The sequence below is a fragment of the Theropithecus gelada genome, chromosome 15 (assembly GCF_003255815.1).
Source record: "Theropithecus gelada isolate Dixy chromosome 15, Tgel_1.0, whole genome shotgun sequence".
NCBI lineage: Eukaryota > Metazoa > Chordata > Mammalia > Primates > Cercopithecidae > Theropithecus > Theropithecus gelada.
Window position 1 is genome coordinate 13,755,925 of NC_037683.1, and position 24,495 is coordinate 13,780,419.

General features: G+C 41.7%; 1 protein-coding gene across 8 annotated transcripts in view; it reads right to left on the bottom strand.

The window, feature by feature from the left end:
• Positions 1-24,495, bottom strand: part of GAPVD1 (GTPase activating protein and VPS9 domains 1) — a 112,254-nt gene that overhangs the window by 22,618 nt on the left and 65,141 nt on the right. For 5 of the 8 annotated variants that reach the window (XM_025359749.1, XM_025359750.1, XM_025359751.1 and 2 more), the window contains 10 exons: positions 23,047-23,176; positions 19,774-19,899; positions 16,774-16,947; positions 14,096-14,236; positions 12,239-12,373; positions 11,672-11,791; positions 6,881-6,958; positions 6,379-6,749; positions 2,119-2,206; positions 1,083-1,163 (listed from right to left, as the gene is read on the bottom strand). In XM_025359749.1, coding sequence (XP_025215534.1) covers positions 1,083-1,163; positions 2,119-2,206; positions 6,379-6,749; positions 6,881-6,958; positions 11,672-11,791; positions 12,239-12,373; positions 14,096-14,236; positions 16,774-16,947; positions 19,774-19,899; positions 23,047-23,176 — 1,444 coding nt within the window. The remainder of the gene's footprint in view (positions 1-1,082; positions 1,164-2,118; positions 2,207-6,378; positions 6,750-6,880; positions 6,959-11,671; positions 11,792-12,238; positions 12,374-14,095; positions 14,237-16,773; positions 16,948-19,773; positions 19,900-23,046; positions 23,177-24,495) is intronic. The other 3 variants (XM_025359754.1, XM_025359755.1, XM_025359756.1) reach the window with 1 other exon arrangement.

The window sequence follows — 24,495 nt, forward strand, 5'->3', positions numbered from 1 at the left end:
CTTAGTAGAAAAACAATTCAAAATGAAAAAAAAAAGAGGTGAGAAATGAACTTCCCTCTAGACCAGGGGTGTTCAATCTTTTGGCTTCCCTGGGCCACACTGGAAGAAGAGAATTGTCTTGGGCCACACATAAAATACACTAACACTAATGATAGCTGATGAGCTAAAACAAACAAACAAAAAAAGGGTTCCTGCACAAATCTCATACTGTTTTAAGAAAGTTTACGAATTTGTGTTGGGCCGCAATCAAAGCTGTCCTGCTGTCCTGGGCTGTCTGTGGTCTGCGGTCTGTGGGTTGAACAAACTTGTTCAAGATGCTCTATAGCCACTGGAAACAATACACAGCTATCAAACCCAAGGCTGGTCATTAACACTACTCTCAAACTCTCCTTTTAAGGTGCTCATTCATAATGTGCCAAAAAGCAGCTGCAGAAATACAAACGCTTAATCAGGTAAAAACCCAACCCCCAGCTGTATTTTCCTTGGGTCAGATGGCAATGTTAAAATGGTTCAAGCTGTAAAAAATTAGTAAAGTTTTTAAAACTTTCATTATAATGGTTGGCATTTATGATATTGTTTGAACAAACACTTTATCACAAAAAAGGAAATGATTAGGTAAAACAGAATTTCACTGTGATCCTGAATAATCAAGAACAAACTGTAGATGAAAATAAATGTAGAATTCTACGATCAATGTTAAAGAAAACTATTCAATCAATGATCCAAAGATACAGCATGCACAGCACTAAAACTGTCACCACACTTTCCTAAAAGGCACTGTGTGTCATCATCCCACTAGATGTCGAGTTGTAGGGTATGCCTAGAGGCTCAGGATCAGGGGCCTCATCATAAACGGAGTTATGATAATGAGGATGATGATGGTGGTGGCAGTCTGCAGGAAGAGCACACTGAGGTTTACTGTGGCTGCCAACTGGAAACCACGGAGCTATGAAGAACATACTCCCCACTGTACACACAGACACACTCTTCTAAAAAGGCAACGCTTATGGCACCCAAGAAAAAGTGTTATGAAATATGTGCTCTGGGAATGAAGGAGCCAGGAAGTCCATGGGTCTACAAACCTGTGAGTGTTGAGAATCTGTCAGGCCCCAGATCATCTTTGTCTTTTTCTTGTTTTTCTTTCTTTCTAAATGGTATAGGAGCTGGAAATTAAATAAAGTCAGTAGTGTGACATATAACATACTGCACTACTCGGAAGTTAACTGGTGGGCCAACATTTCTAAGTGAAAGGAGGCTGAAAAGTTTAAAAGCTAAGAAATTCCAAGTGTTGACTGATAATTGTCCTTAAAATAGTAATGAAGGTTTTTAAAGGAGCTTTCAGAATCTGCTTTGGAGTCATCTGTCATAGGAAGAATAATTTAACAGGAATCCATTGGGACTAAAATCAAAACCACTGACTCTTAACCTCTGCTCAAAAACAACACATTCAAAACTCCTAGCTTCATTCTCTCCTCCTCATCAAGCGCTTGAGTATGGCGTGAAAGCAGCTCTCCCCAGAGTTCCTGAGTGCCACCGTGCTGAGAAGAGGCCTTTGGAAGAAGTTTCTAGCTTTACTCCTGGATGATCTCTTCTTTCAGGAAGAGATGCTTTTGCCAACTCAAATGATGCCGGGCTGTTCACCAAAAAAGTAAACAATTTTATACAGCTACCTTCCAAAACAAACACTCACTGATATTTACAGTATAAACATTCTCAATGAACATAGACATAAAAAGCTTCAACTTATTCCAGGAATGTAAAGGATGAATTTTCAATGTTTAATTATCAATAGTGTCCCATTTTCCTGCAATAATTAATAGCAATATATATGTCAAAAGTCCTCTATATGTTTAACTTCAACGGTATATGATATTTAAACAATACTGACAGGCATGACTTCCATTTACGACCACTACCACTTCCTGCAAAGAACAAGAACGTTTCTAAAGCTCTGCCTTAGCATTCATCTGAGTGGAACCATTTTCTACACCCTCAAAGTGGCTAGAAACTTAGGCCCAGCAAGTCTTACAGAGGAATTGAGATATTGGCTCTCTGAAAGAGATTCTGGGGCTTTGCTTCTTATTGCTAAGACAGCGTTCTAATATTTTATAAAATTACCTTTAGGCATGGCTGAAACAAAACGTTTTCTCCACCAAGGTCTGTTTCTGTCTGATTTCTCATCATCGCTATCTTTGCGTTCTTCAGTCTGTAGAAAAAGTTGGAGGCTTTATTTGGAGTTGAATAGCAGGATAAATTACTAAGAAAAGGATTTCTTTTTGTTTGTTTTTGTTTTGAGACAGGATCTCATTCTGTTGCCCAGGCTGGAGTGCAGTAGCACAATAACAGCTCACTGCAGCCTCGACTTCCCTGGCTCAAGCAATCCTCCACATATCAGACTCCCAAGTAGCTAGGACCACAGGTGTCCACACCATCATGCCCAGCTAATGTTTTGTTTTTATTTTGTAGAGACGGGGTCTTACTATGTTGCTCAGGCTAAAAAGGATTTTTTTTTTTTTTTTTTTTTTTGAGACGGAGTCTCGCTCTGTCGCCCAGGCTGCAGTGCAGTGGCGCGATCTCGGCTCACTGCAAGTTCCACCTCCCGGGTTCACGCCATTCTCCCGCCTCAGCCTCCGAGTAGCTGGGACTACAGGCGCCCGCCACCACGCCCGGCTAGTTTTTTGTATTTTTAGTAGAGACGGGGTTTCACCATGTTAGCCAGGATGGTCTCGATCTCCTGACCTCGTGATCCACCCGCCTCGGCCTCCCAAAGTGCTGGGATTACAGGCTTGAGCCACCGCGCCCGGCCGGCTAAAAAGGATTTAAGTAAGTTTGTGAAATAAGAAAGCCAGTCTTGTTTGCCTTAAGGCACAACTCCTATTGCCATGTAGGTTGACTACTGGAGCAAGGTAGTTTACCTTTTAAGCACCACTGTCATCCGCTTGAGGGTAGGCACTACTCATTACTGTTAATAAACTGAAGCCTTAATAAGAGCCCGGTGTAGACTGGGCACTCAATAAATACTTACGAAATAAGTAAATGCAGTACAAATAAACTCCAGAAGGGCAGTAGAGATGGTAGCAGTAGTATTAATAATAATAAAACCAAGTGTGTACTATGTGCCAAATACTGAGCATAGTAAGGATATGTATCATCTCATTTAATCTTCACAGTAACCTCAGAGATAGGTCCTGTATTAGGCCCTTTATATTGATAAAAAAATATGAGACTAAAACAATCTCTTCCTTAAAGCTACACAGCCTATATGTGGCACAGCTGAGACTCAAACCTAGACCTAAGCAACTTCAAAGTTCACGTTTTGATCAAAATTATACTAAGTTATCATTAAAACATGCCAAAGGGGCTGAGCACAGTGGCTCACACCTGTAATCCCAGCACTTTGGAAGGCCGAGGCGGGTGGATCACCTGAGGTCAGGAGCTCAAGACCAGCCTGGCCAACATGGTGAAACCTCATCTCTACTAAAAATACAAAAATTAGCCAGGTGTGGTGGTGCTCGCCTGTAATCCCAGCTACTTGGGAGGCTGAGGCAGGAGAATTGCTTGAACCCGGGAGGCAGAGGTCATGGTGAGCCGAGATCGCACCACTGCACTCCAGCCTGGGCGACAGAGTGAGATTCTATCTCACAAAACAAAACAAAAACAAACAAACAAAAAAACATGCCAAAGGACAGGGACTGTAATCCCTTTAATAGCCTATCGTGTGACCATGGACAAATCACTTAATTTCCATTTTTCATCTATATACCTGGGATAAAGAATTATCAGAACCCCAGCAGAGAGATGAGGGCATCTGTGCCAGGGAAAAGTTAATTTAACAGTGGGGATGAGAAATTGAATACATACAGGGGAGCTGATGGAAGAAATATGCACATGAAGAATAGTGAAAGCAGATATCTCACTGTTGCAGAAAGGAGTTACAAATTTGGAAAGGAAGAAAGATGAAACAAACTCTGTTGTGTTTGGACTAAAATTGAGTGTGTCAGTGTAAGTTCATGGTCTTATTTATGGAGAAAGGTAGATAATTAAAATACACAGGTAAACATGTGTAACACACACTCCCTAGCTCTATTCACTGAGTAGTCCTGGGAGCAGCAACACCCCTACAGCAAATGAACACTGTATCCAGATCTCAATTTCCAAAAAAGCATTTTTCTTTTTTTTTTTTTGAGACGGAGTCTCGCTCTGTCGCCCAGGCTGGAGTGCAGTGGCTGGATCTCAGCTCACTGCAAGCTCTGCCTCCCGGGTTCACGCCATTCTCCTGCCTCAGCCTCCTGAGCAGCTGGGACAACAGGCGCCCACCACCTCGCCTGGCTAGTTTTTTGTATTTTTTAGTAGAGACGGGGTTTCACCGTGTTAGCCAGGATGGTCTCGATCTCCTGACCTCGTGATCCACCCTTCTCGGCCTCCCAAAGTGCTGGGATTACAGGCTTGAGCCACCGCGCCTGGCCTGCATTTTTCATTAAAAGAAACAAGGGTACTTAAAGAAAGAGCTGACTAGGACAAAGTACAGTATCTGCTTGTAACATCTTTTGCCAGAAAGTAAAGATATGCTCAAAGAATAATAGCAGTGCATTGAAAGAACTCAGGAGCCAGCCTGAAGGGGCTCCCATTGGCCTAATTAGGGACAACTGGGCTTCAAAATAAGTAATAGTGACAAACCCTAACCAAGACAGAAAACTGGGCCAGGCACTGTGGGTGGCTCATGCCTGTAATCCCAACACTTGGGAGGCTGGGGTGGGAGGACTGCTTGAGCCCAAGAGTTCAAGACAAGCACCTGGGCAACACAGTCCCCATCTCTACCAAAACAAACAAACAAACAAAAATTTAGCCAGGCATGTGGTGCATGCCTATACTCCCAGCTACTTGGGAGGCCAAAGTGGGAGGATTGCCCGAGCCTGGGAGGTTAAGGCTGCAATGAGCAGTGTTGGCACCACTGCACTCCAGCATGGGTGATAGAACAAGACCCTATCTAAAACAAACAAACAAACAAACAACAAAACACACACACGCACACACACAAATTTTTTTAAAAGACAGAAAACCATAAGACCATAGATATAATAAGTAGGTGAGTTAAAAATGTGATGGAGAACAGGATAGTTACATGTTTTTTACGTACCCTCTCCCCCAAAACACTTATTAGTTATAAAGGGAAAAGAGTAACTTGACAGTGGCAAAGCCTGGTAGACAACATTTCCTCAAATTCTCCAAATGAACACTGTAGAAATGGGACAAATTAAAACTGTGCTACCTGACAAGGTGCAATAAAAAAACTGTCATTTCAGTGATATTCCTGCCAAAGATTAATAACCGCAGTCTAATCACAAGAAAACATCAAACAAACCTAACCTGAGGAACATTCTAGAAAACAAATGGCCTGTAAATTGCAAGAGTGTACAGGTCATATGAGTCAGGAAAAAAATGAGGAACTGTTCTAGACTGAAGGAGACTAAAAAGGCACGACAACTAAAAGCAGTCTGTGATTCTGAATAGAATCTTCTTACTATAAAAAATGTTACTGGGACAACTGGGGACACATGAATGGGGTGTCATAAGTAGCTGACAGTAATGTATCAGTGTTCATCTGCTGAAGTTGATGGTTGTACCATGAGGTGTAGGAGAATCTGCTTGTTTGCAGGAAACTTACACTGAAGTGTTTGGGGTACTGGAGCATCATGCTGGCAACTTGCTCTCAAATGGGAAGGAAGTGTTCTTTTATTGTACTTTCAACTTGTTTGTAACTTTATAGTTGTTTAAAATAAAAAATAGTCATGGGGCCGGGCACAGTGGCTCTTGCCTGTAATCCCAGCATTTTGGGAGGCCGAGGTGGGCAGATCACGAGGTCAGGACATCGAGACCATCCTGGCCAACATGGTAAAACCCCGTCTTTACTAAAATACAAAAATTTAGCCAGGCATGGTGGCGCATGCCTGTAGTCTCACCTACTCAGGAGGCTGAGGCAGAGGAATCGTTTGAACCCGGGAGGTGGAGGTGGCAGTGAGCCAAGATTGCGCCACTGTACTCCAGCCTAGGTGACAGAGTGTGACTCCATCCCACAAAAAAAAAAAAAAAACCTCATCTAACATCTCAGAGGAATATTGTAAGGCTTAAATAAAATCAGATACAAAATTGCTTGGAGAGAAGCTAAAAGTGTCACAAAAATGCAAGATAGTATCACTATAAAACGAAAGTTGTATAGGTTTCCAATGGTTATGGTTGTGGGCACACTAGATTGACAAATCATCTTTAATCGCCACTACTCTCTATCTGTAATCCTACATTTATATATTCCATGTTAATTTCAGACATCAAGAGAACCAGGCAGCCAGAACACAATTCTTCACGGCCTATGTCCCATACCTCTCCTCTTGAGGAGTCCTTACTCGGGGATGAAGATGATGAATGAGGTGCAGCCACCAAAGAAGTAGCACCAATGACTGCAGCTGGAGGGAGTTCTCGCTCTTCATTTCCTGGACGCCGGTTCCAGCTGGGGTCACTCATGGGTCTCCGGACAGAAGATACTATATCAGAGCTCCTGCTTCGAACTAGTCTCTCAGGGTAAGAATGCCTTTGCTTGAATGCCTCCAATTCAGCTGGAGTTAACACATGGGAACCAAAGTTTGGCAACCTGGCCTCATTTCCTCCCACAGCTCCTTCCAGGATTGGGGGATCTGGTGGTGGATGCGATGGCCTAGCATAGTGAACCTTTGGCCTTACCACAGCAGAAGCCCCTGCAACACAAGAAAAAAAAAAAAAGCTTTGTAACTGAGACACAACTTCTCTAACAAAGGCATTAACAAGGGGGTTTGGTTTCCTCTTCCTGTCTATGACATGAGTGAAAAAGTTCATTTCACTGGTTTACCTTCATGTGAAGACAGTGGATCAAACATGGCCAGCAGAGACTCTGACTGAGAAGGAGGAGAGGTCAGCTGGTGGGCACCTAAAACAGGAAGGAAACAGTGAGACCAAGCCACAACTTAGGACAAATGGTCTCAACACAGTTTAAAGGGTTCTAAGTATTCTCTGATGGTTCCTTTTTTGATCCATTAGAACTTGAGAGGCATACGAGGAAAAAACAAAATCAAATAATGCTTACTTTCAATTTATTTTCTGTTTTTATTAGTATCTTCATACACAGATTTTCTTTACATTTAAGTGGTCTGGCATCTTTACTTCTAATGGCCAAATGCTAGTATGGTTCATGCAAAGAGAACAAAGCCAGAAGACCTAAACTATCAATGTTTTCAGAATGTCACAGCTTCCCTGAGCCTCGCCTTCCCCTCACCTGAAAACACAGAAGGAAGGCCAGGTGTAGGGGCTCATGCCTATAATCCCAGTGCTTTGGGAGGCCAAGGAGGGAGGACCACTTGAGCCCAGGAGTTCAAGACCAGTCTGGGCAAGATGGTGAGACCTTGTCTCTACAAAAATTTACAAGAACAAAAATTTAAAAATAAATAAATAAAATATAAACATAGGGGCAATACTATGTACAGACAGGGTATAAATAAAAGATTGTAAATCTTGAAGTTCTAACACTGCTCTCAGCAAATAACTTTAAAACAGAGAAGTATGTGGAGGACGGAAATTTCAAACATAAAAAAGAAACTATTAATCTAAATGTTTTTAGTCTGAAGCTATTTTTTTTTTGTCTGAAGCTATCTTTCCATAATGAATGAGAGTACTATTATGCCTTTTGATTTTTACTTTTGTTCTATAGGTAGATCATTATAAAAGATAGCCTAAAACAGCAGTCCTCAAATTTTGGTCTCAGGATTTTTTTTTTTTTTTTTTTTTTGGAGACAGGGTCTCACTCTGTCACCCTGGTTGGAGTGCAGTAGTGCAAACAGCTCACTGCAGCCTCAACCTCTTGGGCTTCAGTGATCCTCTTGCCTTAGCCTCCCAAATAGCTGTGAGCACAGGCCTACACCACCATACCCAGCTAATTTTTACGTTATTTTTTGTAGAGACAGGGTCTCACCATGTTGCCCAGGCTGGTCCTGAACTCGTAGGCTCAAGCACTCCTCCCGCCTCCGCCTCTCAAAGTGCTGGGATTACAGGCACGAGCTACCATGCCTGGCCAAGACATCTTTACAACTTAAAAAATTATTGACCCTAAGAGCTTTTGTTTATAGTGGTTATATCTATTGAAATTCTATATTAGAAATTAAAACTGAGGTTTTAATATTTATTAATTCATTTAAACATACCCATTAAATGGTAATACATGGGAGTCTCTCTGAACCGACTCTGGTTTGGGAGGCTGTCCATGTTTTTTGTTTTTTTGAGACAAAGTCTCGCTCTGTCACCAGGCTGGAGTGCAGTGGTGTGATCTCGGTTCACTGCAACCTCCACCTCTTGGGTTCAAGCGATTCTCCTGCCTCAGCCTGCCGAGCAGCTGGCATTACAGGCACACGCCACGACACCCAGCTAATTTTTTGTATTTGTAGTAGAGACGGGGTTTCACCATGTTGGCCAGGATGGTCTTGATCTCCTGACCTCGTGATCCGCCTGCCTCGGCCTCCCAAAGTGCTGAGATTACAGGTGTGAGCCACTGTGCCCGGCCCCATTTTTTTAAAAAAAGAAAAAAATTGGCCGGGCGCGGTGGCTCAAGCCTGTAATCCCAGCACTTTGGGAGGCCGAGACGGGCGGATCACGAGGTCAGGAGATCGAGACCATCCTGGCTAACACGGTGAAACCCCGTCTCTACTAAAAATACAAAAAAACTAGCCGGGCGAGGTGGCGGGCGCCTGTAGTCCCAGCTGCTTGGGAGGCTGAGGCAGGAGAATTGCGCGAACCCGGGAGGCGGAGCTTGTAGTGAGCGGAGATCCGGCCACTGCACTCCAGCCTGGGCGACAGAGCGAGACTCCGTCTCAAAAAAAAAAAAAAAAAAAAAAAAAAAAAGAAAAAAATTTAATGGTAACACAAAAAAGCCTTTTTTAAAAAAAATTAAAAATAACTATTATTTTCCAAAATAAAAAATGAAAAGAATGACACTTCAACGTTTTTTGCAAGTATCTTTAATGTACAGCTTAGAACACAGCTGGATTCTCATGTCTGCTTCTGCTTCAATGTGCTGAAAATGTTGTTTTGGCTAAAGTATATAAAGAAAATCTGGCCTCACACGGACATGTAGTTGGAAGAGGAACAATATGTTAGTAGCCTTTTCAGAAAATTGTGGATATTATTCTTTGCTACTCTATCATATCTTGAGAAGTAAAGTTTTTTAAAGGATAGCTACAAGGTAGAATTTGAAACCAAATCAATGAACTTTTTGTCCTCTGTTAAATTCACATTTTTCATATCACCACAAATCTCACCAGAGAAGTCTTTAAAAACAACAGGAAGTTGTCAAACTCATGCAGGTAGACACACGTTTCCAAAATTCTAATTTTTGTCTGAAAGTTTGAATTTCATCACTGGCAACAAACTCTATTAGTTGCTTGTCTTTAAGTAACAGGATCATTTTGTTAATTTTTTTTAAATTTTTTATTTCTTTAAAGATGGGACCACAGGCATGCGCCACCACATCTGGCTAATTTTTTATTTTTTTATTTTTGTACAGACAGGGTCTCACTATGTTGCCCAGGATGGTGTTGAACTTCTGGGATCAAGGAATCCTCCAGCCTCAGCCTCCAAAAGTGCTGTGATTACAGGTGTGAGCCAACGTGCCTGGTCATACTCTGTTAATTTTTGAGATGTCTGCCAAATAGCCAACTACGTATTCGTAAGAAATACAGTTATTCTGTCATTCTTTCAAGTAAAAATGATATTTCATGAAAAATCAAATAAAAATAAGTGGAAACATTGGCTAGTTCAGCTAACAACTCAAATAATCACATAAGTGCTTCTTGAGACATCTCATCATATCTCAGAATGTGGTAAAAATGCAATATGGGTGTTTCCCATTTCTTCACACAGAATATTAAAAAGATGTATACTCAAGGGTTGAGATGTGATTAAGTAATTTTTATTCCTTCATCAAAGACATTCCTAAGTAAAACTTTTTTTTTTTTTTTTTAACTGTGAGTGAAGAATACAATGTGGTGCCCTTGCATCCTGCTAAGGCCCCAGCAAATTTTATCCACTTTGCCTATGCACCATAAGTACAAATGTTGACACAATGAAAATGGACAATAACTTTGATTTTTCTGAAAACAGTTATGACTTCATCTACCCTCCTCCTTCAAAGGGTTTTAGGATCTCAGTGGTCCATGGAGACCATACTTTGAGACTGCTGGTTCAGAACAGTGGTTTTTGATTTGTGGCTATCTTGCCCCCCAAGAGATCATTTGGCAAAGTCTGGAGACATTTTTGGTTGCTGCAACCCCAGGGGGTATAGGGTATATGCTACGGGTAGGAGCCAGAGATGCTTAAACATCCTAAAATGCACAGGACAGGCCCCCACAACAAAGAATTTCCCAGCCCAAAATGTCAATAGTGTTAAGGTTAAAAAACCCTGGTTTAGAACAAAAAAAATTGTAAAAATAGAAAAAGTACCTCGCTGGGCCTAGTGGCCCAGCGATTACACCTGTAATCCCAGCACTTTGGGAGGCTAAGGCAGGCAGATCACTTGAGGTTGGGAGTCCAAGACCAGACTGACTAACATGGCAAAACCCCGTCTCTACTAAAAATACAAAATTAGCCGGGCGTGGTGGTGCATGCCTGTAATCCCAGCAACTCAGGAGACTGATGCAGGAGAATCATTTGAACTCGGGAGACAGAGGTTGCGGTGAGCTGAGATTGCGCCATTGCACTCCAGCCTGGGCAACAACAGCAAAACTCTGTTTCAAAAAAAAAAAGAAAAGAAAAGGTACCTCAAAACCTACCATCCAATATATAAAACCACTGCTAGCATTTTGGTATTTCCAGTACTTACTTCATGCATAGGTTTTTAAAAAATGTTTTACTGGCCAGGCGCGGTGGCTCACGCCTGTACTCCCAACAGTTTGGGAGGCTCAGGCGAGTGGATCATGAGGTCAGGAGTTCAAGACCAACCTGGCCAATGTGGTGAAACCCATCTCTACTAAAAATACAAAAATTAGCTGGGTGTACTGGTGGGTACCTGTAATCCAAGCTACCGGGGAGGCTGAGGCAGGAGGATAGCTTGAACCCAGGAGACCCAGAAGGCGGAGGTGCAGTGAGCCGAGACCACGCCACTGCACTTCAGCCTGGGTGACAGCAAAAGACTCTGTCTCAAAAAAAAAAAGTTTTATTATTTTGTATGTAAAATTCTACAAAATAAATTCCATGTAGTATGTTCTAGGTTTTTCTCTAAGTCATTTCATATTCCTTAATGCATTTTAAAATAGCTACATAAATTCTAATACGTGGTTACATCAAAATTATTTAGCCATTCCATTTTCTTCAATTTTTAAGTTATTTCTAATTTTCTGCCAACACAAAACGTTATAAAGAACATCTTTGTGCCAAGGACTTTCTCTATATATGGAATTTTTTCATTATGACTGATACCTAGAAGTGGAACTAACCTGACTAAATTTAGAATGTGAACATTTAAGGCCTTAAATAGATATTGACAAAGTATGTCCCAAAGTGCTATACCAATAGACGCAGTCACCAGCAATTTGTCACAATGCCAGTTTCAACCACGAATGTGGTCATTTTTTAAGTCATTCTTATTTCCCCCTCTTACCATGAGTTATTTCATCCATGTCTGGACTAGTGACAGAATCTTTACCCCCAAAATCAGAGCTGCACTCAGATCTCAAGTCTTCAATCTTATTGGGAATATCCTCAGAGGTTGCACTTATGCCTTTAAAAAACAATAGTAAAAAATAAACAGGAAGAAGAACAAAATAACCACACAAAAAGTATATGAAATTTGGAGAAACTAAAACATTCTCGAATTTTGTGTCACAGTTCTATACATGTGAGTTTAGTATTATACCCTTTATGGTACTACTGCTTAAATATACTTACCTTGCTTTACACAACATAATCAGAATCATACAATTCTAAAGTAGGACAGGCTACTAAGAACAGAAACAGTTGTAGAGAGACTGTCTGCCAATTACTTCAACAGGCTCCATAAAGCCACACATTAAGTTCTCAAAGATTTCAGGTGCAATGGAAATAAGTTTGTTTCCTGGAAATTACTCAGCTCTTAAATAAAACATATCTCTTTGTATTAACTTTATAAATGGGAGGGGATGGGGTGAACACCTTCAAATCCCTACTCCTTAAAACAAGACAGACATACCGGACACAACACTGAGGCCTGGTGTGCTGGGGCGGGAACTGACCTCCCTGACATCCGTATCATCAGATGTGCTACCCAGTCCAGAACAGCTCTCCAGTTCTTGTAGACGCTCCTCCTGCTTTAGGTCTGGGGCCTCTAAATAGAAGATAAGAGGTGTGTTACATTTGTGATTCTGTTAGCACACCACAATTTGAGCTTTTGTGACTCAGATAAACAAAGCTACCAGGGCATGAATGAAATCAGTGCAAATATATGTCTAAGTCTGGGATAGTTAACAATGCTAGTTAGATTAAGTGTTAAAGAAGTCAAAGTTGTGATTTTCATCCCAATATAAGCCAATTCATTGTGCACAGATGAAAACGTGGTTTCTAGATCACTAATGTCACAGAGTATGCTACTGGTTAACACGTGAACTGGACAAGAGAGTATGGAATAGCTTGGTATTAAATCAACCACTTCCTAAAAAGTAACTCCTATGAATACTCAACAGCTGGTGAGCTAATCCTATTGTCCCCAACTGGTCTTCAAACAAGGCTAGCATATCTGAATGCTTTAACATTATAAAACAGGCTAGCCGTGGTGGTTCACGCCTGTAATCTCAGCACTTTGGGAGGTCGAGGAAGGCAGATCACCTGAGGTCAGGAGTTCGAGACCAGCATGGCCAACATGGTGAAATCCCATCTCTACTAAAAATACAAAAACCAGCTGGGAGTGGTGGCAGGTGCCTGTAATCCCAGCTACTTGGGAGGCTGAGGCAAGAGAATTACTTGAACCCAGGAAGCAGAGGTTGCAGTGAGCTGTGATTGCACCATTGCACTCCAGCCTGGGCGACAGAGTGAGACTCTGTCTCAAAAAAAAAAAAAAGAAAAAGACATTATAAAACACATATCATGATCACTTAACAATTATCGAACCAAGTAAATCAACAGAATGCAATGCAGATACATAGTTAACTTATATTTACATTCTGGTAGTTGACATTTAGTTGAAGGCAAAGATGTGTCTTCATAATCAGAAAAAAATGCAATGCATATGAAAAGACAAAGTACAAAACACTTTATATACATTTATAATAGCCTGCACAAAAAAATCCTCAGGATTACAGAGTCTCAATTTCAACGTATTTCAAAAACACATTAAACATGTTTTAGAGAGTCAAGTTCTTCCCTGTGATAAATCTAAACGTGTTTACCAGGCAAGCACTCAGTTTGAACTGTGTTGCTACTCTTATCCTGTCATGAGTTTGTGGGAGATACTAAATTCAATAACTCACACGGAACTCTGATAAGCTACAGAAAATTGCTTTCAAAATAACTGAACACAGAGTCAGAAAGCACCTGCCATCACAGTCTATGCTATCCAACAGAGCATTTTCCCTTAATGGACAGAAAATGCCCTAAACTAATTTTCCATGTGACATTCTTAGCAATGTGATCACCTCACCTTTGTCAAATGTATAATTGGCCAGGTGCGATGGCTCATGCCTGTAATTCCAGCACTTCGGGAGGCCGAGGTGGGCAGATCACCTGAGGTCAGGAGTTCGAGACCAGCCTGGCCAACATGGTGAAACCCCGTCTCTCTAAAAATACAAAAATACATGCATGGTGGGGCACGTCTGTAATCCCAGCTACTCAGGAGGCTGAGGTGAGAAGATCACTTGAACCCAGAAGGCAGAGGTTGCAGTAAGTTGGGATCACGCCACTGCACTCCAGCCTGGGTGACAGACCAAGACTCCATCTCCATTAAAAAAAAAAAAAGTATATTTGACAAAATATATGTAATACAGAAGTTGGGATACCTTGTATTTAATTAAAACTTCTGTGTAAATGAAAAAGCAAACAATGACAGCATACTAACCTGAGTCACTTGGCAATACCTCTACACTCCAAGCTTCACTTGTTGTCTCTGATATGGTAGAACCAGTGCAGGGGTCAAGAAGCACTGACCCTGAACCTGGGAGGCACAGCAAACTGCCTAACATGTTCTCTGCTGCAGCACCTGTATAACCAGTGGGAAGCAAAGGGTTAACAAAGATCCTGTTGGAAAGTGCAGTGATAGTGGAGAAAAGCCAAACATAAGCTAACAAAATCTCTTGGCTGGGCATGGTGGCTCACACCTGTAATCCCAGCACTTTGGGAGGCTGAGGCAGGCAGATCACTTGAGGCCAGGAGTTCAAGACCAGCCTGGCCAATGTGGCGAAACCCCGTCTCTACCAAAAATACAAAAATTAGCCGGGTGTGGTGGCATGCACCTGTAGTCTCAGCTACTTGGGAAGCTGAGGCACAAGAACCTGGGAGGCAGAGGTTGCAGGGGGTGCAGAGATTGCAGTGAGCCGAGATCATGCCATTGCCCTCCAACCTGGGCAATGGGAGTGAGACCCTGTCTCAAAAATAAAAATGGCCGTGTCATTTTGGGACTCTGTCTCAAAAAAAAAAAAAAAAAAAAAAAACCAAACTCCTCTCTACCTACAAGAAAGAAGTCAAGGTAAGAATAACTTCAATCAAGCACACCACTAAAAATACAAAGTTCCTATTTTGGTCACAATGGCACAAGACCCTTTTCACCAGTTTCCTCCAGTTCACCTTTGACTCTCCACAGAGAAAGCACACATCATTCAGTCAAGTAATTTCAACAGCTTTAGCTTTGATTTTTCAGCAAATTTTACAGGAGTCCTTAATACTATTCTAAAATTTATAGCCCTACAGGGATTAAAAACATTGAGCATTTAACCACAGAATGTTAGGCTGGCCAAATATTTTTTCTTCCAGCATATTAGTCACTATTCAGGGCAATAAAATATATTCACAGGAAAATACACATCTTCAAAGCACTCACTTAACTGCAAATACAACTTACTGCGCAAACACAGCTAACTGCCAAGAACAATACTACTTTGGCATCTGGAACAAAGTAATGCAAAACCAACTAAGAAATCTATTTACACCACTTAAAAATACAAATTGAAAGTATTAAACATTATTATACATCTGTGTTAAAAATACTCATGTTCAAAAGGCTTCACTACTTTTGATTAAACCTAATAAAAGAACAATTCTACTTCAGGGCATGAAAAAAATTGCAAAAAAGTTACCAATAAAAGTTACCTTTTAAAGATATATCATAAAATAATTACAAATAAAATAATGTCTGGAACTTGCCTAAACATAATGAGGGGAGAGAAGAGGGTAGTGGGTAAGAGAACAGATGAAACAAAGTTGGCCATGTGTGTCTAACTCCTGAAGCTGAGTGATGGATACACTGGGTTCATGATACCATCGTCTCTTGTATTTGTTTAAAATGTTCCACGATTTAGGTCGGGAGCAATGGCTCATGACCGTAATCCCAGCACTCTGGGAGGCCAAGGCAGGTGGATCACTTGAGGTCAGAAGTTCGAGACCAGGCTGGCCAATATGGTGAAACCCCGTCTCCACTAAAAATACAAAAATTAGCTGGGTGTAGTGGTGGGCACCTGTAGTCCCAGCTACTCGGGAGGCTGAGGCAGGAGAATCACTTGCACCAGGGAGGCAGAAGTTGAAGTGAGCTGAGATCGCACCACTGCACTCCAGCCTGGGCGACACAGTGAGACTCCATCTCAAATTAAAAAAAAAAAAAAACACACAAAAACGTATTGGTTACTATGCTCACTACCTGGGTGGCAAAATCATTTGTGCACCAAACTCCAGCAACATACAATTTGCTGTAACAATTTCCCACGTAACAAATCTGCACATGTACCCCCTGAACCTAAAATAAAAGTTGAAGAAAAATAAATAAATATATAAATAAGTTTTCCATGATTTAAAAACAAAATGAAGATAAGGGTTGCAAGACTATATATCTTTCAGAACTCATAAAACAGTATCCAAAAAAGAGTGAATTTTAGTGTATGTACATAGCACCTGAATAAATTCCACATAAAAAAAAAAAAAGGGCAGGAGGATCGCTTGAGCTCACTAGTTCAAGACCAGCTGGGTAACAAAGCGAAATCCTGTCTCTATTAAAAATAAATAAAAATTTAAAAAGAAGAAAAATAAAAACCTGGTTACCCTTTGGAACTGAATTAACCCTTCCAGAAGTGAATTCATTTTTTTAGAGAACAGCAGTATCATATTATTGTAAAGGATTTTATGGCTATAATCTATAAGAATTTTCATCTTAAGGTTAGGTGTTTGGTTTCAAATGGATAATATACTAATCAGAGACAAACTAAGAACGTATACTATGCCCTGGAAATAACACTTGACCAGAAGCTAATTCAAAACACTGATTTTTCTTGTTTTTTTTTGTGGGGGGGGAGAGGGCAGCGGGGAGGAGGATGGGTAAGGGGTGGGATTAAATGTAGAAAGGAAAAACACTGCTTATATTTAAGTAAAGAAAAAAGTACCCAAATGTCTTGTTCCATACAGTTATAACAATTTCCCGGATGGTGCTAACACACACAAGGTTTGTCAGGGCACTGGTGGTCCCTCTCATGAAAGGTCGGTGGATCTGAATAACTAAACCGTGATATTTCAGAGACATTAAATGGCAGTTACCTGCAATTTCTTGCAAGCGATCTTCATCAATATTAGGGTCAAAGTCACTCCCCAAGACGTCTGTACTCCAGGTCTCACTCACTGTTTCTGATATGTCCCTATCATCTGTTAATCCCATCATGTCACGAATTTCAAACTTCCTTAGCTTATCATCAAGGTTATCCTGTGTTGTAGCTATCAAAAACAAAATTAAGCACTTTAAAAACAGTAGCACAGCTATGACTTTTTAATCAACTTTAAAGAATTTTATCTCCATGTTGATCAGACTGGTCTCGAACTCCCAACCTCAGGTGATGCACCCACCTTGGCCTCCCAAAGTCCTGGGAATACAGGCGTGAGCCACCGTATCCAGCCTATCAATTCACTTCTTAATCTACCATTTCGCATATGCCAACCACCTATCTCAGAATCTCCCAGAAAGCTTGCTAAAGAGGTGATATTTGTTCAACTTCTTTCATAAGCTCATATGAAAGTTCCTCTTCCACTTATGCAATGGCCTCCAGTCGATGCCTGAAGCTGAGGATCATACCAAATCCTATATATTCCATGCTTTTTTGATCTGATAAGCAGTGACTAATAGGTAGTGTATATATGGATACACTGAACTAAGAAATGATTCATATCCTGGATGCGATAAGTGAAACTGTGTGAGATTTCATCACATTACTCAGAATGGCACACAATTTAAAACTTATGAATTATTTCTGGAATTTCCCATTTAATATTTTTGTACCAAGTTTGCCCGTGGGTAACTGAAGCCATGGAAGGTGAAACCATGGATAAGGAGGTACGACTTTATTATTTGAGTTTTCTCTGCTGTGTGCAACAAACTTAATCCTAATTGATACACTGATAAACCAATCCAGTAAAATACAGCATTACTTTTTTCAAGTCACACACACACCAATGACAATACTCCTTTTCTTTCTAAAACTTGACTTCTTCTCTAGAAGTAAGACTTGGGAAATGGAATTTTTAAAAAGCTAACCAGGTAATTCTCATGCATACTAAAGCCTAAGAATCACTGTCTGAAACCTAGTTGAGGGCATCACCTTTTTTTTTTTTTTTTTTTTTTTTTGAGATGGAGTCTCATTCTGTCACCCAGGCTGGAGTGTTGTGGCGTGATCTCGGCTCACTGCAAGCTCTGCCTCCCAGGTTCATGCCATTCTCCTGCCTCAGCCTCCCGAGTAGCTGGGACTACAGGCGCCCATCAACACGCCCAGCTAATTTTTTCTATTTTTAGTAGAGACGGGGTTTCACTGTGTTAGCCAGGATGGTCTCGATCTCCTGACCTCATGATCCGCCCGTCCTGGCCTCCCAAAGTGCTGGGATTACAGGCGTGAGCCACCGTGCCCAGCCCATCTTTTTTTTTTCTTTTTCTTTTTTTTTTTTTTTTGAGACGGAGTCATGGTCTGTCGCCCAGGCTGGAATGCAGTGGCCGGATCTCAGCTCACTGCAAGCTCCGCCTCCCGGGTACACGCCATTCTCCTGCCTCAGCCTCCCAAGTAGCTGGGACTACAGGCGCCCGCCACTTCGCCCGGCTAGTTTTTTGTATTTTTTAGTAGAGACGGGGTTTCACCGTGGTAGCCAGGATGGTCTCGATCTCCTGCCCTCGTGATCCGCCCGTCTCGGCCTCCCAAAGTGCTGGGATTACAGGCTTGAGCCACCGCGCCCGGCCCCATCTTTTTTTTTTTTTCAGAGTCTCGCTCTGTCGCCCAGGCTGGAGAGCAGTGGTGCGAACTCAGCTCACTGCAACCCCTGCCTCCCAGGTTCAAGCGATTCTCGTGCCTCAGCCTTCTGAGTAGCTGGGATTACAGGTGCTTGCCACCTCGCCCGGCTAATTTTTGTATTTTTAGTAGAGATGAGGTTTCACTATGTTGGCCAGGCCGGTCTCAAATTCCTGACCTCAAGTGATCTGCCTGCCCAGCCTCCCAAAGCACTGGGATTACAGGTATGAGCCACTGTACCTGGCCAAGGGCATCATCTTAAATGAACAAATCCAAAAAACTCTTTCAACTTCATCTTCCTAAGGCACCTCACTTCCTCATCCTCACTGAACCAAAAGCCTTCAGTGGCTTCCAGCTTACTACTAAAATACTGACATCCTTCTTTCGACAACAGGGATCCACCTACTCTTTAATCCTTACCTCACTCTATTTCCCTAACTGATACCTGAATAAGTACTATGGCTTCCCACCTCTTTGACTTGCTTATACTTGTCCTTCCCCTAGAATGACCTATCTCCAACTCCTGCCAAGGCAATGCCAGCCAGCCCTTAAGGCTAATATTTTTCTTCCAATAAGCTTTCCCTATACTTTCTTTCTTTTTTTTTTGAGACAGTTTCGCTCTTTTTGCCTAGGCTGGAGTACAATGGCATCATCTTGGCTCACCGCAACCTCTGCCTCCCAGGTTCAAGTGATTCTCCTGCCTCAGTCTCCTGAGTAGCCAGGATTACAGGCATGCACCACCACCCCGGCTAATTTTGTATTTTTAGTAGAGATGGGGTTTCTCCATGTTGGTCAGGCTGGTCTTGAACTCCCAATCTCAGGTGATCCACCCACCTCAGCCTTCCAAAGTGCTGGGATTACAGGCATGAGCCACCGTGCCTGACAGCTTTCCCTATGCTTTCAACCATATGTATCTCTCACTCAGAACTGCTAAAATACATTCATGATACTTTAAATCAATTGTGTACTACTTTTTCCCTGTTCTAAGTTTCTTGAGCCTTGAGTCTTTACATTGTATTCCTAAAATATTACAGAATTAAAATATCAAATATTACTGAATTTCAAGTAATTTATAATAATTTATTAAGCCTAAACAATCCACTTACCAACTAAATATATTTTGAAGAACTGAAGGAATGAAGAAGAAATGTAAGTTTAATGGTGATTATATAATCTCTTACTGAACCAAGCCAACTTAATGAAAACACACTGCTCATCTTGCAATCAGGTAAATTCTTTGCTACTTAGGCAACTGTGTTCCAGTTCACTTTACCTTGCTCATGTTCTAACAGCTGTAGAGCTTCAACTCCATTACTGCCAGAAGGTCCTGCTCCAAGTTCTGACACAGACTCTCCTTCCAGGTCTAGGGAGGACACTGAATTGGAGCGATTTGAAGGACCTAGAGAAATGTTTATAGCATGAGCAATCTTTTTAAAACAGTCATGAGCCACCACATCATTTTTCATGCCTTGATAAAAGACGAACAACTGATTAAAGCGTTTTTAATACTGCCTTTATACCTTAAAAAAACACATGCCCTTTAAGATAGATATTCTGCTTCTAGGAATTTATCCTAAGGTGCTAATAACAAATTAATCGGCCGGGCGCGGTGGCTCAAGCCTGTAATCCCAGCACTTTGGGAGGCCGAGACGGACGGATCACAAGGTCAGGAGATCGAGACCATCCTGGCTAACACGGTGAAACCCCGTCTCTACTAAAAAATGCAAAAAAACTAGCCGGGCGGGTTGGCGGGCGCCTGTAGTCCCAGCTACTCGGGAGGCTGAGGTAGGAGAATGGCGTAAACCTGGGAGGCGGAGCTTGCAGTGAGCTGAGATCCGGCCACTGCACCCCAGCCTGGGCGACAGAGCAAGACTCCGTCTCAAAAAAAAAAAAAAAAAAAAACAAATTAATCTGCTGGGCGCGATGACTCATGCCTGTAATCTCAGCACTTTGGGAGGCGGAGGCAGGGGGATCATGAGGTCAGGAGATTGAGACCATCCTGACTAACATGGTGAAACCCAGTTTCTACTAAAAATATAAAAAATTAGCTGGGCATGGTGGCGGGCGCCTGTAGTCCCAGCTATTCAGGAGGCTGAGGCAGGAGAATGGTGTCAACCCGGGAGGTGGAGCTTGCCGTGGGCCGAAATCATGCCACTGCACTCCAGCCTGGGCGACAGAGCAAGACTGCGTCTCAAAAAACAAAACAAAACAAAAAATATAAAAATTAGCCGGCCTGGCAGCACATGCCTGTAATCTCAGCTACTCAGGAGGCTGAGGCAGGGGAATTGCTTGAACCCGGGAGGCAAAGTTTGCAGTGAGCTGAGATTGCACCATTGCACTCCAGCCTGGGCAACAAAAGTGAGACTCTATCTCAAAAAATAGTAATAACAGTTAATCTAAAGTTGCTTGTTACAGAGCTTTTTTCTTTTTTTTTTAATTGAGACGGAGTCTCGCTCTGCCACCCAGGCTGGAGTGCAGTGGCGCGATCTCGGCTCACTGCAAGCTCCGCCATTCTCCTGCCTCAGCCTCCCGAGTAGCTGGGACTACAGGCACCTGCCACCACACCCGGCTAATTTTTTGTATTTTTAGTAGAGACAGGGTTTCACCGTGTTAGCCAGGATGGTCTCGATCTCCTGACCTTGTGATCTGCCCGCCTCGGCCTCCCAAAGTGCTGAGATTACAGGCGTGAGCCACCGAGCCCGGCCTTGTTACAGAGCTTTTTTTTTCTTTTTTCTTTTTTAGGTAGAGTCTCGCTCTATTGTCCAAGCTGGAATGCAGTGGCACCATCTTGGTTCACTGCAACCTCCGCCTCCCAGGTTCAAGCAGTTCTCCTGCCTCAGCCTCCCGACTAGCTGGGACTACAGGTACACACTGCCACACCCCGCTAATTTTTTGTATTTTAATAGAGACGGGGTTTCACCGTGTTGCCCAGGCTGGTCTCGAACTTGTGAGCTCAGTGAATCCACCCGCCTTGGCGTCCCAAAGTGCTGGGATTACAGCCCAGCCCAGAAGTTATTATGTCCGAAAAGTGGAAGCAATCTATAGATTTAATCACAGAAGAAAGTTGAAAAAATTATGATATGCCCATGTGAGTTAAGGAAAACAGCCATAAAAACCATGTAATTTAAGAATGTTAAATTACTAGGGAAATTGTTAATGCCATATTATTAAATTATAAAAGATTACAAAACAGGGCCGGGCGCGGTGGCTCAAGCCTGTAATCCCAGCACTTTGGGAGGCCGAGATGGGCGGATCACGAGGTCAGGAGATCGAGACCATCCTGGCTAACACAGTGAAACCCCGTCTCTACTAAAAAATACAAAAAAAAAATAGCCGGGCGAGGTGGCGGGCGCCTGTAGTCCCAGCTATAGGGAGGCTGAGGCAGGAGAATGGCGTAAACCTGGGAGGCGGAGCTTGCAGTGAGCTGAGATCCGGTCACTGCACTCCAGCCTGGGCGACAGTGCGAGACTCCCTCTCAAAAAAAAAAAAAAAAAGAAAAAAAAAAAAGATTACAAAACAGGATAAACCTAATTTTGTTGTGAATAATCTAAAACATCAACTGCTATTAACAAAATTATGAGATTATAGGTGATTCTATTTCTCTGTTTTCTAGAATGAACATACATATGTGACTTTTTGGAAAAGTTAGATTAAAACGTGAAGTTATTATATTTTAGGTTTCTCTTTCAATGTCAGTAAATTTGAACTATTGTCTATAAAAAAAAAAATTGGTCCTAGTAGGTGAAATGACATATTCTTTTTTTTCTTTTTTGAGATGGAGTCTCGCTCTTTCGTCCAGGCTGAAGTGCAATGGCGCAATCTCGGCTCACTGCAAGCTCCACCTCCTGGGTTCCCGCCATTCTCCTGCCTCAGCCTCCCGAGTAGCTGGGACTACAGGCGCCCGCCACCACGCCCAGCTAATTTTTTGTATTGTTAGTAGAGACGGGGTTTCACCGTGTTGGCCAGGATGGTCTCGAACTCCTGACCTTGTGATCCGCCCATCTCAGCCTCCCAAAGTGCTGGGACTACAGGTGTGAGCCACCGCGCCTGGCCTGACATAATCTCATTTCACAATCTTGGCTTTGAATTTTCTTTTTAATACCTATTTCCATTGTATCCTGCTTCAGAAAGGTACGTGTGAGTGTGAGTAAAGGAATACAGAACATTTAAGAGTATACACAACACCTTGAAATATTGGTAAGTCCATTTTTTCCCATTTAGACATGCATGATATCCTTCTAAAGGAGCTCTATAAGCTTTGGTATATATTAATACTGCAGAAACAAAACTTGCTGTTATTTCTATTTAAGTCTGAATAAAGACTTGTATCTTCTCCATTTTATATGACCAAAGGCATCTTGCAATCTTAATGTTATTCAGGAAACAATCTTTACAGCCAACTGTTCAAACTCATTAGAGGAAATCTTCATTAGTCTCCTCAGTGAGAGGCACAGATGGTGTAATTATAATTTATAAGCTCCTTTAAAAAATACAAAACAAACTATTACTTGAATCACACAACTCCTTGAATGAAATAACCCTTCACCTTCAGATATTCCTTCCAGATTATCACTGCAGAGGGAAAAGCGCAAGGTTTTATCAGGTTTACCATGGAGTTTGTTTTCATCAACAGGGACATCGCCTTGTCCTCCATCCGAAAGATGCATGTTTAGAACCTAAAAAATAAAATGTTAATTTTGGTTTATCAGCGGAAAGATTACTGATAAGGAAACAAACCACAGCAAATGCATATTTAACTCCTTAATCTTAAATTATCAATTTTTAACTACAAGCCCATTCAGAAGGTCTGTCAAGCTTTTATACCTGTGGAATAAAAGTATATTAATTAAAGCAGCTGAAGCTATGCCTTTCCATTACCCTACGAGTATCACAGATTGAACAGGCAACCAGACTACCAGATGAGTAGTGGTGAGAATTATACAAATCAGAGGTCTTCGGTACTTCTAATTCTGTCATGTGTCAACTATGTAACCTTGAATAGAAAAGTTATTTAATTCTCTAAGCCTCAGTTTCTTCATCTATAAAATGGTGATAGTATGTATGCCATGTAATTGCTGAGGATTAAGTAAAAAGATGCACATAAAATAGTTGTCATGTCACACATTAAATCTGCAAAATTTAAATAAAGTAAATAAACAAGGCCAGGCACAGTGGTTCACGCCTATAATCTCAGCACTTTGGGAGGCCAAGGTGGGCAGATCACGAGTCAGGAGATCAAGACCATGCTGGCTAACATGGTGAAACCCCATCTCTACTAAAAATACAAAAAAAATTATACGGGCGTGGTGGTGAGCGCCTATAGTCCCAGCTACTCGGGAGGCTGAGGCAGAAGAATGGCATGAACCCGGGAGGTGGGGTTTGCAGTGAGCCGAGATTGCGCCACTGCCCTCCTTGAGATAGAGCAAGACTCCATCTCAAAAAATAAAAATAAAAATAAAATAAACAAAAATTTAAAACATACTAAATCTGCAAAATTTAAATAAAATTTAAAGTAAATAAACAAAAGTAAATAAATTCAACTAGAAGAAAACATGTAATCATGTTATTTTGTAGGCATCAAGATTTAATCCATCTAGTTTGAACGTCCACTTGATCACAACATACATACAGGGCCACATAAGTCCATACCAGAAACCGAAGTATGACTTCACAGACATCTCCAGCTTAGACTGATGGCCTTTTCATAACGCTTTCTATTTGCCAGATGACTTCCAAATAACACAATTACATCTCACTACTCCCTACAAGCCTCACAACTCAGCTTTGTATGTGTACCTCCACCTTAATGAAGAATTGAGTGCTTTGTTGAAAGTCACATAGCATGTTTTAGGCACACCTGGGACTTAAACTCAGAGGTCTTGGCTCCCTCGGCTGTTGCTGAAATATGAAGAAAGAATAGTACCCTCACTTACAAAGAAAAATACTTACCACAAAAATGAAAAATATGTGAGGCAATACATGTTATTTAGCTTGA